The 15,386-nt window shown below is 36.5% G+C and overlaps 1 protein-coding gene across 1 annotated transcript in view; it reads left to right on the forward strand.

Moving 5' to 3' along the window:
- Positions 1 to 11,583, forward strand: part of LOC129755575 (Bardet-Biedl syndrome 4 protein homolog) — a 50,344-nt gene extending 38,761 nt beyond the window's left edge. Inside the window, exons 9-10 of the mRNA XM_055752131.1 lie at positions 10,807 to 11,006; positions 11,251 to 11,583. Of these exons, the coding sequence (XP_055608106.1) occupies positions 10,807 to 11,006; positions 11,251 to 11,520 (470 nt within the window). The 3' untranslated portion in view covers positions 11,521 to 11,583. The remainder of the gene's footprint in view (positions 1 to 10,806; positions 11,007 to 11,250) is intronic.
- Positions 11,584 to 15,386: the final 3,803 nt, after the last annotated feature.

Here is a 15,386-nt window from a genome sequence, read left to right on the forward strand (position 1 = left end):
TGTTTCGAGATATGACATAGGCTCCATCTTGTTGAAAATCAACATCCTTGGATTCACCGAAGTATGCCCGAATCTACGGAAGCACAAATCTACAAAAACTTCAGTATTTTCTTTTTAGTTTAGCTTTTATGAAAACATAAGTCAGCAACCGATCAAAATACCATGACTCTGGTGAGATGCTGGAAAGTAAACTTGAGGATCCGGATTTCTCTTTTTTATAGGTGAAATAAACCGATCCGTACGTGAATTAGATACCGGATCAATCGAGAAAAAAAGATCAAGTATGTAAGGAAACCACAAAAATGCAAAAGTGACTGCTGAACTCATTCCTCGATGAGTGTATTTAGGAACGATCCGTTGCGTTAGCGATAGCTAACAACAACGAGCTAAAAAGGTGGGCGACAATGGTGGTCGCACCGCACATGATGTTATGACCCACGCAGTCTGAGAACACGACGATCAGCTGCTTGTTCTCCAACTTAGAAGTCGCAGTATTCCAGTTCGTTCTGTTATCAAATGGCCTTTTGCTCTTGCCTTTGATGATGCATTTTAGTCATCTTTGACAAATCATTGCAAGGAAGAATTCGCGATATTTGCTTCTTTAGCCAACCTCTGGATTGATCTTACTGGAACTTCGTTCTGAACAATTTTTCCACTTTAACAGTGCGAGCAGACCGTGGTCTTTCACTACTCGGCTTCCGTGGACATTGTAAAACAAGGAGAGATCGTTTCACGTGGTAAACACGTGGTTCACTTGATGGCATGCTACAGCCACCGCACTGTTGGGCAGAACCCATAAATGTTTGATGTTTGAGCAACTTACTAAGTAGGAGAAGTTGGAGCAAACATTTTGTGAAAAATGAGAAAAATTTAAGATACTAGCTATGTGAAATACAATTCATTCAAGATAAACGTTTACCAAATATATAAAATTCTGGAATTTTTATTTTCTATTTTCATAAAATTTGAAGATTATAAATTTACAAAATACTTTGCCTTTGTTATACCGAGAATAGAGGCTAATGAAAGGCTGTAGGCGACCTGCATGCAAAACCTATCTTTTCATTTCTTTTCGTTTCACAATTTAAAGCATGGATCACTACAAATCTGGACGCACTGTTTATTATACCATAGCGCTCCTGGTTGTCGGATCTAGAATTTGTTCGTTGTTGACAAAACTTTGTTCGGAAATGTTTCCTCTATCAGTGCTTCATTACGATTTGTTTTGTTCCAAAAAAGTTACACGTGATAGAAGCCGCGAGACGAAAATTAATTTGGGACACTCAAGTCAAAAACCCGACGTGGTCGAGTTCAAAAGTCGCGAAATCGTTAAAAATGGTCAAATCAACCGTGTGCAGCGTTCTCAAAAGTTTCCGTTAGATGCATACTATCGATCGGCAGGTTCATACCAAGCGTCATAGTGGAATTAAGGATCGGAAACTGCATTTGAAGGTGTTGAGAACTATCAAGGCAAACACAGGGTAGTCGGACTACGACATCGCAAAGAAATTCAACGTCGACCGGTACACCGTCAGAAGGATTAGTCTCCGCGAAGGAATACGATCCTATCGGACCAGTAAACAACCAAACCGGTCATTGAAGCAGAATTTAGTAGCCAAAGGACGTGCCCGGAAGTTATACAAGAAGATTCCAACGAAGTTCGACGGATGCATCCTCATGGATGACGAAACGTACGTTAAGATGGATTTTGGGCAGCTTCCTGGCCAAAAATTTTATAAAGCCACTGCAGTGGTGCGCTGAACTAGTCGGGGTGATGTCCCCAGCAAGTTCGAATTCGTTTTTGCTGATGAGTTTGCAAGAAAGTGTTTGACTTGGCAAGGTATTTTCAGCTGCGGGCGAAAAACCCCGGTTTTTGTGAAAAACAAGACCATGGACTCCGAAATGTACAAAAAGGAGTGCCTGAAAACGTTTTTTTTTTTCGCACATTAGATCTCACAAAGGACTAGTAAAGTTTTCGCTAGATTTCGTAAGCTGCCACTACAGCAAAGAGGTACTACAGTGGTATCAGGCCAAGGGGTGGATTTTGTCGAAAAGAACATCAAACTACCCAACTGGCCTCAATTCCGCCCTATCGAAAAATTTTGGGTAATTATCAAGCAGAAGATGAAGAAAACTGGTAGGACGACTCGGGATGCAACAGAGATGAAGAGATTGTGGAACAAAATGGCCGCTGAGCTCAGCGAATAGGGTTTCCAAACTATGATAAGTGGTACTCGACGAATAGTTTGAAAATTCATCATAACAACATCGGAATATTTTTTTATTATTTTTCCATTAAAGTGCAATAAAAACCCTACATTTTAAGTACAAAACATTTTTATTTCGTTTACCCGAGATAGACCCGTTTTAATGGCATGATTTGTAGTGATCCATGCTTTATAAGTGTCGAAAAAAAAGAATCCTAAAATTTTGTTAACTCCCTTATAAAGTCTGCTTCATTTAATATTGGAACACAAACAATTGCGTGTAGTTCAGTCATTTATTAACGAATTCATAATTTGTTTTTCATACAAATGTAGCATTTTCTTTACTCTTTCATAAAAAAAACTAAAAAAAATATTCATTGCTGTTTCGAAGAAATTCTCGTACTTTTCCCGTAATGCGGCACATTAGGCGGCGCACACCGTTTTCTGTCCACAACTGCATATCCCCTGCCAAATCATGTACTTGCGGGCGAATTTATCCGCAAACACGAACTTAAATTTTGCAGGTACATCCCCCCGAGCCGTCGCCAAATAAAATTTTTGACCTGGGATTTGCCCAAAGTCCGCCTTCACGTAGGTCTCATCGTCCATCAGAATCAGAATACATCCGTCGAACTTGGTCAGCACTTGGTCGTACAGCTTTCGAGCACGGATTCTGGCCACATTGTTCTGCTTAAGCGTCCGATTTGGCTGTTTGCTGGCTCGGAATGACCTTATTCCTTCCCGGAGACGAATTCGTCGCACCGTACTGTGAGCGGCCTGGAACTTATTGGCCAAATCGCGGTCTGAAAGATTGGGATTCCTCTTGACGGCCTTGATGACTTTCCCACGCAGTTTCCGGTCGACAGTTCCACTCCGACGCTTCGAATGCGGCTTCCGAGCCGTCGTCAATGTTTCCTTGTACTGCTTGATAACACGCCATACGGTATTTCTGGGCATTTTAAGCTGTTTAGCTAGCTTCGATGCCGACAACAATGGGTTTTCAAGAAAACTGTGCACAATTTGATCTCTCCGTTCGGCTTCCATGGCGGTTGTTTACAAAATGCTATCGTTTGGTGTTATGACATAAATACATGGTGAAAGGTAATGAATTTCCCGACACGTGGGTGGAAAAAGTTTCCAAATCCGTCCACTAGGAGCGCCACAATGAGCAAAAGAATTTGTTCCAATATTAAATGAAGCAGACTTAAATCATTAAAATTTTTAGATAAAAGTGCTCTGGATGAATATTAGTCACTGGAAAAATATTAATATCTTCGTGTTTAGCAATGATCAACCTCCGTTCAGAAGAAAAACATGTCTTTTTGGACTCGAGAGATCAAGTGAACCCATATCATACATTTTGGAAAACTTTTTCTAATTAAAATTGAAAATTTACTATTGCTTTGCAAAGATGGCGTTAAGAAGTTCATATTATACTCTAACGATTGACATTTGGAATATATATTTTTAATTCTAATTTTTCCTTGTGGGAAGATTTTAAGTGGCAAAAATGATCTTCAAGGCACATTTTGTTAGGAATCAAGTATCCCCAGGGATTCCTCGTTCTACCCTATTGTACTACTAACACCCATGAAAAAAAGTCTCCAAAAAGGTCAAAAACACCCCAAAACAGACTGCTAAAAATTTTCGCATTTTGTTATGGGTCACTAGCTGACCCGGTGTGCTTTGCTACACCTTCTAAAATTGATGGAATTAATTTAAATTTAAACTTGTTAGTTAACCATTTTGTATTTAAACTCAACATATATACACATAACTTATAAAGCAACCCCTTCAAATGAATTGAATTTGAATTTCGATTTGCCCTATTAAAAAATTTTAATTTTAATTTTCCGTAAAAAAAAATGTTTTGTTCTCAAAACCTTACCTAATATTTGTTAAACAATCAGCTTTTTGTATCTGAAATTAAAATTCCGTGTTTATTTATTAATAAGTTCCTAAATTCTGCCAAAATAAATGTTTAACTTGTATAAAATTCCTCTCCTAAGCCAAAATTAAATCTATTTGCCTGAGTCATTAAAACTAAAATTATGAGAATCCTCCTGTTTAATAATCAAGAAAACATTTCTCGTACCCTAATACCTTCTATGCAAAATTTGCTTGATCATTAAAATTTCTCCCCTTTGCTAGTCTCCCACTATGTTAATGTTATCGAGTTATGCCAAAAACTGTATGAGAGACCTCCTTTCTCCATTTATTCCCTACTGGAGGATTCTCTAATAAGCATAGAAACATTTCTCAATCCCAATTACCCTGCCCTACTAAAGTTGGTTGATATTCTAATTTTCACGGAAAATTATATCTATATATATAAAAATGAATTTCTGTCTGTCTGTCTGTCTGTCTGTTCCCTATAGACTCGGAAACTACTGAACCGATTTGCGTGAAACTTGGCAGGTGGAGGTATTGGAGGCCGGGGAAGATTCCTATTATGGTTTGGGACCCCTCCCCCTAACAAGAAGGGGGGGAGGGGCCTCCCTAACAAAAGACAATTTTTTGCATAACTCGAGCACCAATCAAGCAAATGGTATCAAACTTGGCATGGGGTGGTATTTGGGAACGGGGAATATTTCAATGAGTATTAGGTACCCCTCCCTCCTCTCAGTGGGGTGATAGGAAGGGGGGGGGGGGAGCTACCTTAAAATTTTTCATATAACTCGAAAACTATTCAAGATATTGGAACCAAATTTTGATACGAAAAATATTTCTATGATTATTTGAGACTCCTCCCTCTTTCCAATTTAAAGGAGGGATGGGGCCCCTTTTATAAATTTTTAAATAACTCAAAAACTAATCATGTAATTGGAACCAAATTTGGCATGGGCGGGTATTTGGGAACGTGACATGTTTTAATGATTGTATGAGACCCCTTCCTTCTTCCAGAGGGGGGAAAAGAAAGTGGGAGGGGAGTTTCATACAATTTTTACTACATAACTTAAGAACTATAACAGCAAATGATCCAAATTTGGCATGGATTGATATTTGGGTACGAGAAATGCTTCTATGAATATTTGGTATCCCTCACTCCTTCAAAGAGTTGGATGAAAAGGGGGAGGAGAGGTCTCCCTTACAATTTTCAGTATAACTGGAGAGTTGATCGAGCAAATTAATCCATATTTGACATGTGAGAGTATTTGGATACGAAAAATATTTCTATTATAAATTGAAACCCCACCTTATTTCAGCGGAAAGATATAAAGGAGGAAAGAAGGGCTTCCATACAATTTTTTTTGCATAACTCGACAATTAATAGAGCAAATGAAACCAAATTTGGAACCAAAAAGTATTTGAGTACGAAAAATACTTTTTCTATGCAAAACAATTCTGTTATTGCAGTAGGATAATAGAATTGGGAATACAGGAAGGGAAGAGGAGGCATACATATAACTTTTTTTTACAAATCCCGAGAAATGGACAAAACTTAACATGGTAAATCTTTTTGGTATGATTTTATGATTATCTGACACACCATGCATCCTCCTTTCAGTGAGTAGATACATAGGAGGAGGGAGGTGAGCCCAATACAATTTTGTTAGCATAAGTTTTCAATCTATGCTAACGAAGCCAACAAACAGGGGCCGAAAACAGCACGAACACAGTAAGTGCAACACAATTTGATGACACGGCACATTGCTTATGCTTATGCTTATGATACATACACAGCCAGATCTTGTCAGCATCCCGGTGAGTAGTAAAAGTACATTTACTACTCATCTTAACTAGGCCGGGCCCACTGTGCAGTATTGGACGCAGAGACAACTGGAACACAGGGAGGAAGAAACGTGGACAACAGTACCATACGTTTCGAAGGCTACTTATAACTAAGATTTTAACGTTGGAAGCACATATGCGAAATTTTCTGTGCTCCTTGATGATGGTCCGTGTGGATTCGTCCTTCTGTGGATGGAAATGATTTTTTTTTTTTGCACCGATATCCAAAACCCCATGGTATAAGTAATATTTTCATCCGAATTTCCTATGATTTTTATTATTTTTAAATAACGATTTAAGTATTATATTAACGTGCATAGTAATAGTGAAAAATTAGAGTTTCGGATATCGATGCACTATCATTTCTGGTCTTTGACCTTGGATATAGCGCCTTTGCTCGCTCTTGAAAAGAAACATTAGAAGAACAAAAAAACATAATTAGTGTTCCCAAATCCCCTTCCCCCAGGAAAACTTGTTCCAAAATATTTCAATGCCCACCAATCCCCTTGAATAGAGTTAAGCTATTTTGTTTTACATGAATCACTTGAAAAAATACTGTTTTGATTAAAATGTAATGAAATCAAAGGATACTTATCTTTAAGCCATCATGAAGCTTCAGCAGTTTTTAGTAGATCCACATCACTTAGCAAAAATCTGCATGATCTTCAGTTAGGTATCAATTTATTACCAATCGCAGCAATCTAGTATTTAATACCAGCCCGCCACCCATGCACGTGCGCGAAAACGAAAAAAAAAAGGCCACGATTGACCATAAGCAATCTTCAAAGTTCGCGATTCAGATTCCCATAGGCCCAATTTTAACGCTAATCTTCGCCTTTTAGAGTGGCTACTTTTAAGTTCAACCACTGCGTATCACTTGGGTCATACGTTGGTATAACTTTGCTTCACATAACTTTTAATTTTCACTTGATAACACTTTTATCTCCGAAAGTGATCATTAAAACGGGAGAGAAAAATACCTGCGCGCTTAAACCGTTTTGCTTTTCACTTTAAATTCTACAAACATTTCCTGCTCTCTCCAAGAACACTGAATTCTACAATATTAAAACTAGGAAAACTAAATCACTTTTAATATTCGCAACATTTTAGTTATTGAGAATTTTCCCATTTGGAAGTTAGTTTTACACAATTATTCAAATAATATTTCCACCGACGGAGAACGAAAAAAAAAACGCGTCCGATGCAGCCAACAAGTCATGGCCTCCTCCATCAATTTGATGACACGGCACATTCGAAACGAAACTGTGCTGTGTCTGTGTTGATCTTCTTTTGTTTCGTGTCGGCCGCAACACAGCACAGTACTGCATGCGACACAAAATCCGACACAGTTGACGACACAGTGTGTTCGTGTGCCGGTCCCGAAACAATGAGATTTTAATTGTTGCAAATCTGCCAGCAGGCGAACTGGATAGATTTTTTTCGTTTGCTTTCAAGCTTCTTTCTCGACACAATGTGAGTGAAGAACTTCGCCATGTAAAATACGGAGAAATGCTGTCCAATCAAGCGCGACGGGTTAAAATAGCCTTGCTCGTAAAACACACTGTGTTGCGTGCTAAGCACAACTGTGTTCTTCTCGACACGACACAACTGGGAACTGTGTCGTGTTGATTTGATGCAGCACAACACAATTGAAGTGCTGTGCCAAACCGAAGTGTCGCACACGAAAATTTATGTGTCAGCACTCCAGGATTTGTGTTGCACGATATGTACTGTGCTGTGTTTTTGTTTTTTGTCGGTCCTTGCCAACAAATGGAAAAATATGCATAGAAGGTACTTGATTACTAGATATGTTTCTACGATTGCTATAGATCCTTATGCTCTACAGTGTAGAGAGGAGAAGGAAGGAGGAGGCTCCATATACATTTTGTTGTGAAGCATAAAAACTTATCAAAGAATGGAATAATATTGAATATAAGAGGATTTTTGGGCACCAAAATATGGGTATGATTATTAAAGACCACGACCTCGAATCAGCAGGGGGTGAAGGGAAGGACAGGGGAGGGGGCTCTCTTATCAGTTTTAGCATAAATCCAGAACATATCAAGCAAAAACAGCAAAATTCTATATCTAAGTTAGATTGTTTGCGTACAATTAATTTGAGACCCTCCAGACAGATTAACATTATCAGATCTTTAAAACAAATTTATAAAGCATCTATAACAATATTATTTTAATTCATCATTGTGTTGCAATTCGAAACTCTAGCTGCAGCTTTCATTTTATAGCAATTGCTTATGAATACCTTATAATCTGATTTAAAATAATGTCAATAAAACAATAAAAATTTGATAAATTTTTGAAAATATTATTTGATTTTGAAAGGTGTAGCAAAGCACACCGGGTCAGCTAGTGTTTATATAAACAGAATAATGTATCTCAACATCTTAAAAATTATTGTTTTGATGCTAATTAGCACAAAAGGCTAAAAACATCAATAACAGTAATTTTTGTTTGGACTCAATTGAATTTTTCAACGTTTTCTTTCAAAAATAAATATACTTAAAAATGGACCATGTGGCTGCATACCTTTAGGGGCAAAAATTATAAACATTTCTCAATATTTTCTGGTTCCAAAAACAAATGAAATATAACCTTCATGCAATTCCCTAGGTCCTCCCACTGTTTCTTTGTTAACTTTTTTTTCAAACTCAACTATTTGATAGGGTTTTTAGCCATTCTGAACAGGCTTTCTCATATAAAATGTCCCTTTTTAAATATCCAAAAATTATCATAGAATGACCATAAAAATAACTCTAAAACTATACATATATAAAGAAAACTTAGCTTCTGGTTGCTTCTAAATGCTATCATTTTATCAGGTGAGATGTTTGTTTGTGAGTCTTCGAAAAACTAATATTTTAGAACTTGAAAACTACGTTTCATATACCTTATAGTTATAAAGAAAATCTCCAACTACAAATAAAATTTAGCCTATTTGAAACTCAATACATAGGCTTTCAAACGTAAAAAAACATTTTTCAGATATTTTTATTTCAGACTAAGTTAATGATCCCCCTTATTCTGCGCCGCGCGTGAGGTGACGCTAGTCGAGTCGAGACGGAGTCACGTGAGTCTTGCCACCTAATTCCTATAAAGCTCTAAGTTCATGAAGAATTTGCATCGTCAAACGCAAAAACGAACTGACGATCTCTGATCTCAGAAACAACACAACAATAATAATGTCAAAAGTCTGAAATTAGCGGAACTTCTTCTTTTTTGAGTATAAGCAAAGCTTTACATGAGCGTTCATAGTCTTTGAATAATTTCTTAGGAATAGTGTGCTTGAAAATTTAGGGCGATTCTATGTTATTCTCACTTTTAATTTTTTGTAAATTTGTTTGATGGATACCTTTTGCTTTATGATGGACCTTTTTTCTTGGTTCCGGTTCAGTTATCATTTTCCAGTTGAATTGGTATCCTTAATTTTTTTTTTGTTTTACTTTTTATTACCTTTGTTGGAGCTATGATGAGAACGTTATTCATAAGATATAGCAAATTTATGTAAATTGAATATTTTACCAAATTGTTAAGAGAAAAAAAAATTCAAACCATGATGAATGATTGAACTGTCAATTAAAAGTTTATTAAAATTGTTAAGCTCATCTTAGCTTATATAACGTAAATCATCAAGCTGAATCGATAGATTCCAAAAAAAAAGGTTCGAGAAGTTATGATTTTTGATATCACCATGTTCGACGACTAAACATTTTTGTTGGAAAGATAAAAGAAAGTCATCAGTTCGGCTTATGATTGATGCCTGATTTTTCCTGATTTTTATAAACACGGTTTCCTGAACTTTGGAAAAAATATGCTGGAATCCCTGCTCGCAATTCCAAATTTGAATCCCTTCGCTTGATCAGTTATCGAGTATGCGGTCCCTCGCCAATACAAGTCGGGAGGAGTCTCAAACAATTGTAGAACTTTTCCCCATATCCATATATCCTCCCATGCCAATTTGGTTCCAATTGCTCGAATAGCTACCGAAGTATGCAATAAAAGTTGTATGGAAGCCCCACTTCCTCTTTTTTCCCCACTGGAAGAAGGGAGAGATCTCAAATAATCATTGAAACATTTCTCGTATCCAAATATCCTCACATGCCAAATCTGGTTCCATTTTCTTGACTTACTCTCGAGTTATGCGATGTGATGTGAAATTGTAAGAGAGCCTCTCCCCTTCCTATTTCCCCTCTGGAAAAAAGAGGGGTATTAAATATACCCTCTTTGCCCCTCTTAGCCAAAAAGCCAAATATGGTACCATCTGCTTGAATGGTTCTCAAGTTATGCCAACATTTAACTTTTGTTTGGGAGACCTCCTCCCCTCCTCCAATTAGTAAGAGGGGTCTTAAACTGTAATGAAAACTTTTCCACGACCTCAAAAGCACCCACCTGCCAAGTTCCAAGCCAAGTTTTCGGAGCGAACCGACAGACAGACAAACAGACAACTGTAGCCGAAAGTTACTAAAGAAACAAACAATTTTATGCAAAAACTGAATAACCACATAGATGTTTGCTACAGAATTCAGTCTTAACTGTCCTACCGTGGTCTTATTTTGATGAAACTTGCGTTACAGTGCAGGCCTACCGAATGGTCATACGCAAAATTTGAGACAACCCACCGCTTTGTCACAGCAAATGATTATTCATCAGGTTTTTTCGAATGCCTTTTCCTTCTCAAGGTCTTTTTTGTCACATGTGACTATAATTTTCTGGATATTTTCATTTCGCATAAAATTTCTCAACATCCAAATGTTACCTAAGCTTTATTTTTAGCTTCACTTTAGTTAATGAAATGTTTTTCTCCCGTATTCCCTGTGAACATTAACATTCTTCCTCCGAAACGTCACAGCGTGTTTGCGACACCTGAACGACCCGGGCAACGCTTACCTGTCGCTGGAGAAATCGACCATGCTACCCGATGCAATCAAGAACCCGCTAATCTATCTCAACTTTGCTCTGTACTGCTACGAAATCGCCAAACCGGAACAGTCCGTTTCCTACTTGGCCAACTTTCTGGAGATGGCGCAACACACCAACGTCCACCGGGAGGTTGGTAGTCCCTGTTCAAATATTTTGTAACCGATATGAGGATTCTGTTTTTTTCCTCTTTCGATTTTGTCTTAATTTTATATTTTTCACTCGAGATCCTTATCCTTAACTGATATTGGCAATTTCATGCATCAATCGTTTTTATTTTTCGTTTCCTCAATTTCTACACTTCTTCTTGATTTTTTTTTAATATAAACCGTCGACGGTCTACCTTAACCTCGGAAAAAACCCCTCCTGCATCCAGTATCTGAAGATGGCAGATCGTCTGAACGGGGCCCTGTCATCGGCCGCCACAGGATTGTCACCCACTCAGCCACGACGGTTGATGCCATCGGCGCCGGAAGTAGCAGCGTCGTCTTCGTCGACGTCGTCTGCCACACCGGCACCGGCTGCCAAGGATGCTGGCAATGCTGGAAAACTGACAAACGAGGGCGTCTCCGAAGGCAGCACTCCCGGGGACGACGACGATAGCGATGACATCGATGGCCAGGTTCCTGAAGGCGGAAAAAATTAGACGGGTAAACAGAGCAGAATGATGGCAGCCTGCCCCTGAATGGACCGACCAAACTTTTACATTCGTAGTGTAGTGTAGTTTAAGTTTCCCGCGTGGAACAGTGCGGTGGAAATTTATAAATTTTATGAAAAAGTTTGAGAAAAGGCTGTTTCTATTTAATATCACATTTTTCCCTGAAAATTTCCATTTTTTAAAACTACCATTACCATTTATTTTATACCAAAACTTACGACCATCACTGTAGCTTGAAGGTATGTTTTACCAAACACTTCTGAGTCAAATACATAAAAGAGCAGGAAAAGCGTTGGAAAAAGCAAACGGATGTTGCTACTGCTGCCTTACAAAAAATAGGATTTAGGTCAGAGATGCATCAATCTCCCGCTGATATTGCTGATGCGATCTCGGGGATGATTTAGTGAGTCCTTACGGAGGACGTTTTGAAGAAAAAAATCACTTCATTTCTTCTTACTAGGACTTCGGACTTACTAGGAATCGACATAAATGGTTTGATGGTTTAATCAACATTAAATCGAGAAATGAACGAAAGACAAAGGAACGGATAGACACAATTATTTCACACTAAACCTACTGGAGGAGGTCAAAAGACGGTTTTTGAGCTTAAAATGATGACAGTTTTGTGGTATTTGAATAACGTATGTGGTATACGGAGGTTTTTTTATTATCTGACGGGTTTGCGCCTGAAGTCATCAGATCTTCACCAAAATTTAATTCATTTTTTGACTGAAAAACAGATGTATTCTTTCAGATTTCATACATTCTTATTTTTCAAAAAAACATATTACAAAACTATATAACTCTGTTATTTTTCAACGGGGATCATTAAATAGCACATCAAAACGCATTGAAATTTTATCAGCCCTTTGCATCTCCGAAAATTCTGCAAAAAATACCATTTTATAGCCCAACTTTCATCTCAAGACACCAAAGTGGGCCAACAACTCCTTTGAGAGTGATGAAAGAAATAATAACAATAAATCCCTTTTTTGCATTGAAAACAAACAATGGTTTTCAATTTTGGGAAAGACCTGAAGACCCCCGGCGCAAATTGTCAGATAATAAAAAAAATCCTACACCTAATTATACCGTGAGCGGCCAAACAACGGCACACATTTTCTGCTAAAATTATCTCATTTCTCAACCGATTTCTACAAAATTTACAGTTTTCGAAAGCTTATAATGTGACTCAAATACGATTCTCAGAATAAAATTCAAGTTCAGAAAGTATTTTACTCATTTATGTTATGTATAAAAATGGAGGCGTTTTCTTTGAAATGGAATGAAATGGAATTTAGTATCCGAGGGTTTTTCCCGGTCAGAAATGGTTTGTATAATAGTTTCAAGAATCTCACATTTTATGGAAGGGGGGCCCATACAAAATCAACTTAAAATGGAGCACAAGTCGAACAATTTAAATAAAATGTTAATAAAAAAGTTTCATGAGCACAAAAAAGTTAAGGAAGTGTAGATGAAATTGAACATCTATAATGATTTTTTTATTTATGGGTAAAACGAAGTTTATCGGGTCAGATAGGTTTTTTTTGCCAAGCATCACACCCCCAATGCAGTTACATCACGAGAACTGGTATTAAATATCTTTTCTTGTGCATATAGTTTTATTTAATGCCTAAACTTTACATGAACATATTCATACAGTGCAAAGCTGAATCTAGGTGCATGAATTGTTTCAGAAAATTCAGATTGATAAGTAGTTCGAATAATAGCTACCTTTGAAAAGTCGTCATAAATTTTGTGTTTTGAATTTCAAAAATCTAAACATGCCAAAATGTGACAAATTACGTCAACTTTCCAATTTACTACTTATAATTTTTCTACTGCGACTGGAATAGTTTTGGCGGATGAATGATTGAAAGTCGGGGTTTTCACCATTTTTATACACTTTTTGTGACCATGAGCTTAAAAAAATTAATTTTGTTTCCATATGTGTATCATAAAGCTTTTAACTTCAGCTTAATTAGGCGCTAAGTGAATTTTTTTCGAGCACTTCATATCTTATTTACAGCTTTTTCCCGGCGCATTTTTTTCAAAAACTATTTCTTCGACTTTGAATAACTTTAAAATAAATTATTGTTACTGAAAGTTGTCTGAGAATCATATTAGAGTCACGATACAAGCCCGGTCAAGGTAGAACATAACTAGAAAATCGGAATTATAGCACAATTTTTTTTCCTAATTACAGTTTTGCTTGAACAATTTACACATTGACTGTTTGAAAAATGTGTAGGTTCTATATAATTATTCAGCTTTGAGCTATTTTTACAATAATAGATTGGTATTTATTTTAAATCTTCACTTTCGAAATTAAGTCTTAAAAATGGAGTTTTTTATAAAGATTTAAATAATAAATAATGAATTTCTAGGTTTTATTTTAGAGTAAAACTTTTTGTTTCTACATAAATTAGCAAATAGGGTTAGTTGCCCTACTTTGGACCCTTTAAGTGGTTTTTAAATAATCCTGTTTTTCTCATAAATGGACGGGAGGTTTATTTCCTCCAGGTTTTTTATTTATAATTCATGATCTCATCTGCTAGTTCCAATGAGAGTTTTAAACATAGGTTTCGACGTTGTTGAAAGGTTTGAAACGATATGGATGATCAAAATTTCTAACTTTGAACCTACTGTTCCTATTTTGGTACTGAACCGGTGCCTTTCATTGGATCTAGAACTAAAATTCCTATAAAAGGTATGATTTTTCAAGAATAAATGAACAAATTCATTAGAAATGTTATCTTCAATCAAATATTATCAAGGAAAAGTTAAAAAATTAAATTTCTGTTATGAATATCTCACACACTTTCACTCACGTCAGCTCAATCAGCCGAACAAAAGCTGAACCGTTTTTTACGCTACCTACTTGTATTTTATTTGAGTAAAGCTGGCAAAAAATGTTAGAAATATTCAATATTGGTTCTAAATTATGCCCCAATTAAAATTTCTCACCTTTGTTGATTTTTTGGTATGTTTTGGTAAGTTTTGGTGATGTCATGTCTAAAAATGGAACATCGAAGTCGAAAGTCTATATTTGGACCCTTTGCAAATTTTCCGGGTTTTGCATAGATTTTCATTTGTTTCAGGAAAAATAGGTAGTATGGTTCATATTTTTCACAGTGAAAGTAATTTCGATTTAAACTTTGGCTTGGAAAGTAAAAAAAAGTGTTTTTTCCTTATTCACTCTAATTTCTCAAAACGCGCCCTACTAATTGAGCTGTCTGATTTACCATTGATGAGAAGGAACATTTTTAATTTTTTTTTAATTTTATCAAAAAGACTTTTTATGGCAAAAGTGGTATGGTAGTATTCAGGAAGAATTAGAGTGCATTGTGTGCATAGGAGTATCTTTATCCTTTTCCAGTTAAATGAACTATTTACAATTTTCGGCATTTTAGGACTAAAGTAAGCTCTAGGTCCAAAGTAGGAACACTCATCCTATTTATTTTAAATCTTCACTTTCAAAATTAAGTCCTAAAAAGGCAGTTTTCAAATAATGAATTTCAAGGTTTTATTCAAGAGTAAAACTGTTTGTATCTACATAAATTAGTAAATAATTACCAAATTCTTTTCAACCACAAAATATTTAGGAATAAAAGTAAAAGATAATGTTTTCGACTATTTGTATTTTGTAAACTATTTAAATCATCGGTGGCCAAACCATGGCCCGTGGGTCACATGTGGCCCGCAAAGCTCTTTTTGGAAAAGCCATGGTCTAAGAATTCATTTTTTTTTTGCGTATATCATTTGGATAAATATATCTGGTTCTACACTAACTAAATTCAAAACAGAGATATGAAAATCGTTTTAAAGTGATATAAGCCAAAGGGGTAAAAGTG

This window comes from Uranotaenia lowii, chromosome 3 (assembly GCF_029784155.1).
Source record: "Uranotaenia lowii strain MFRU-FL chromosome 3, ASM2978415v1, whole genome shotgun sequence".
Classification (NCBI taxonomy): domain Eukaryota; kingdom Metazoa; phylum Arthropoda; class Insecta; order Diptera; family Culicidae; genus Uranotaenia; species Uranotaenia lowii.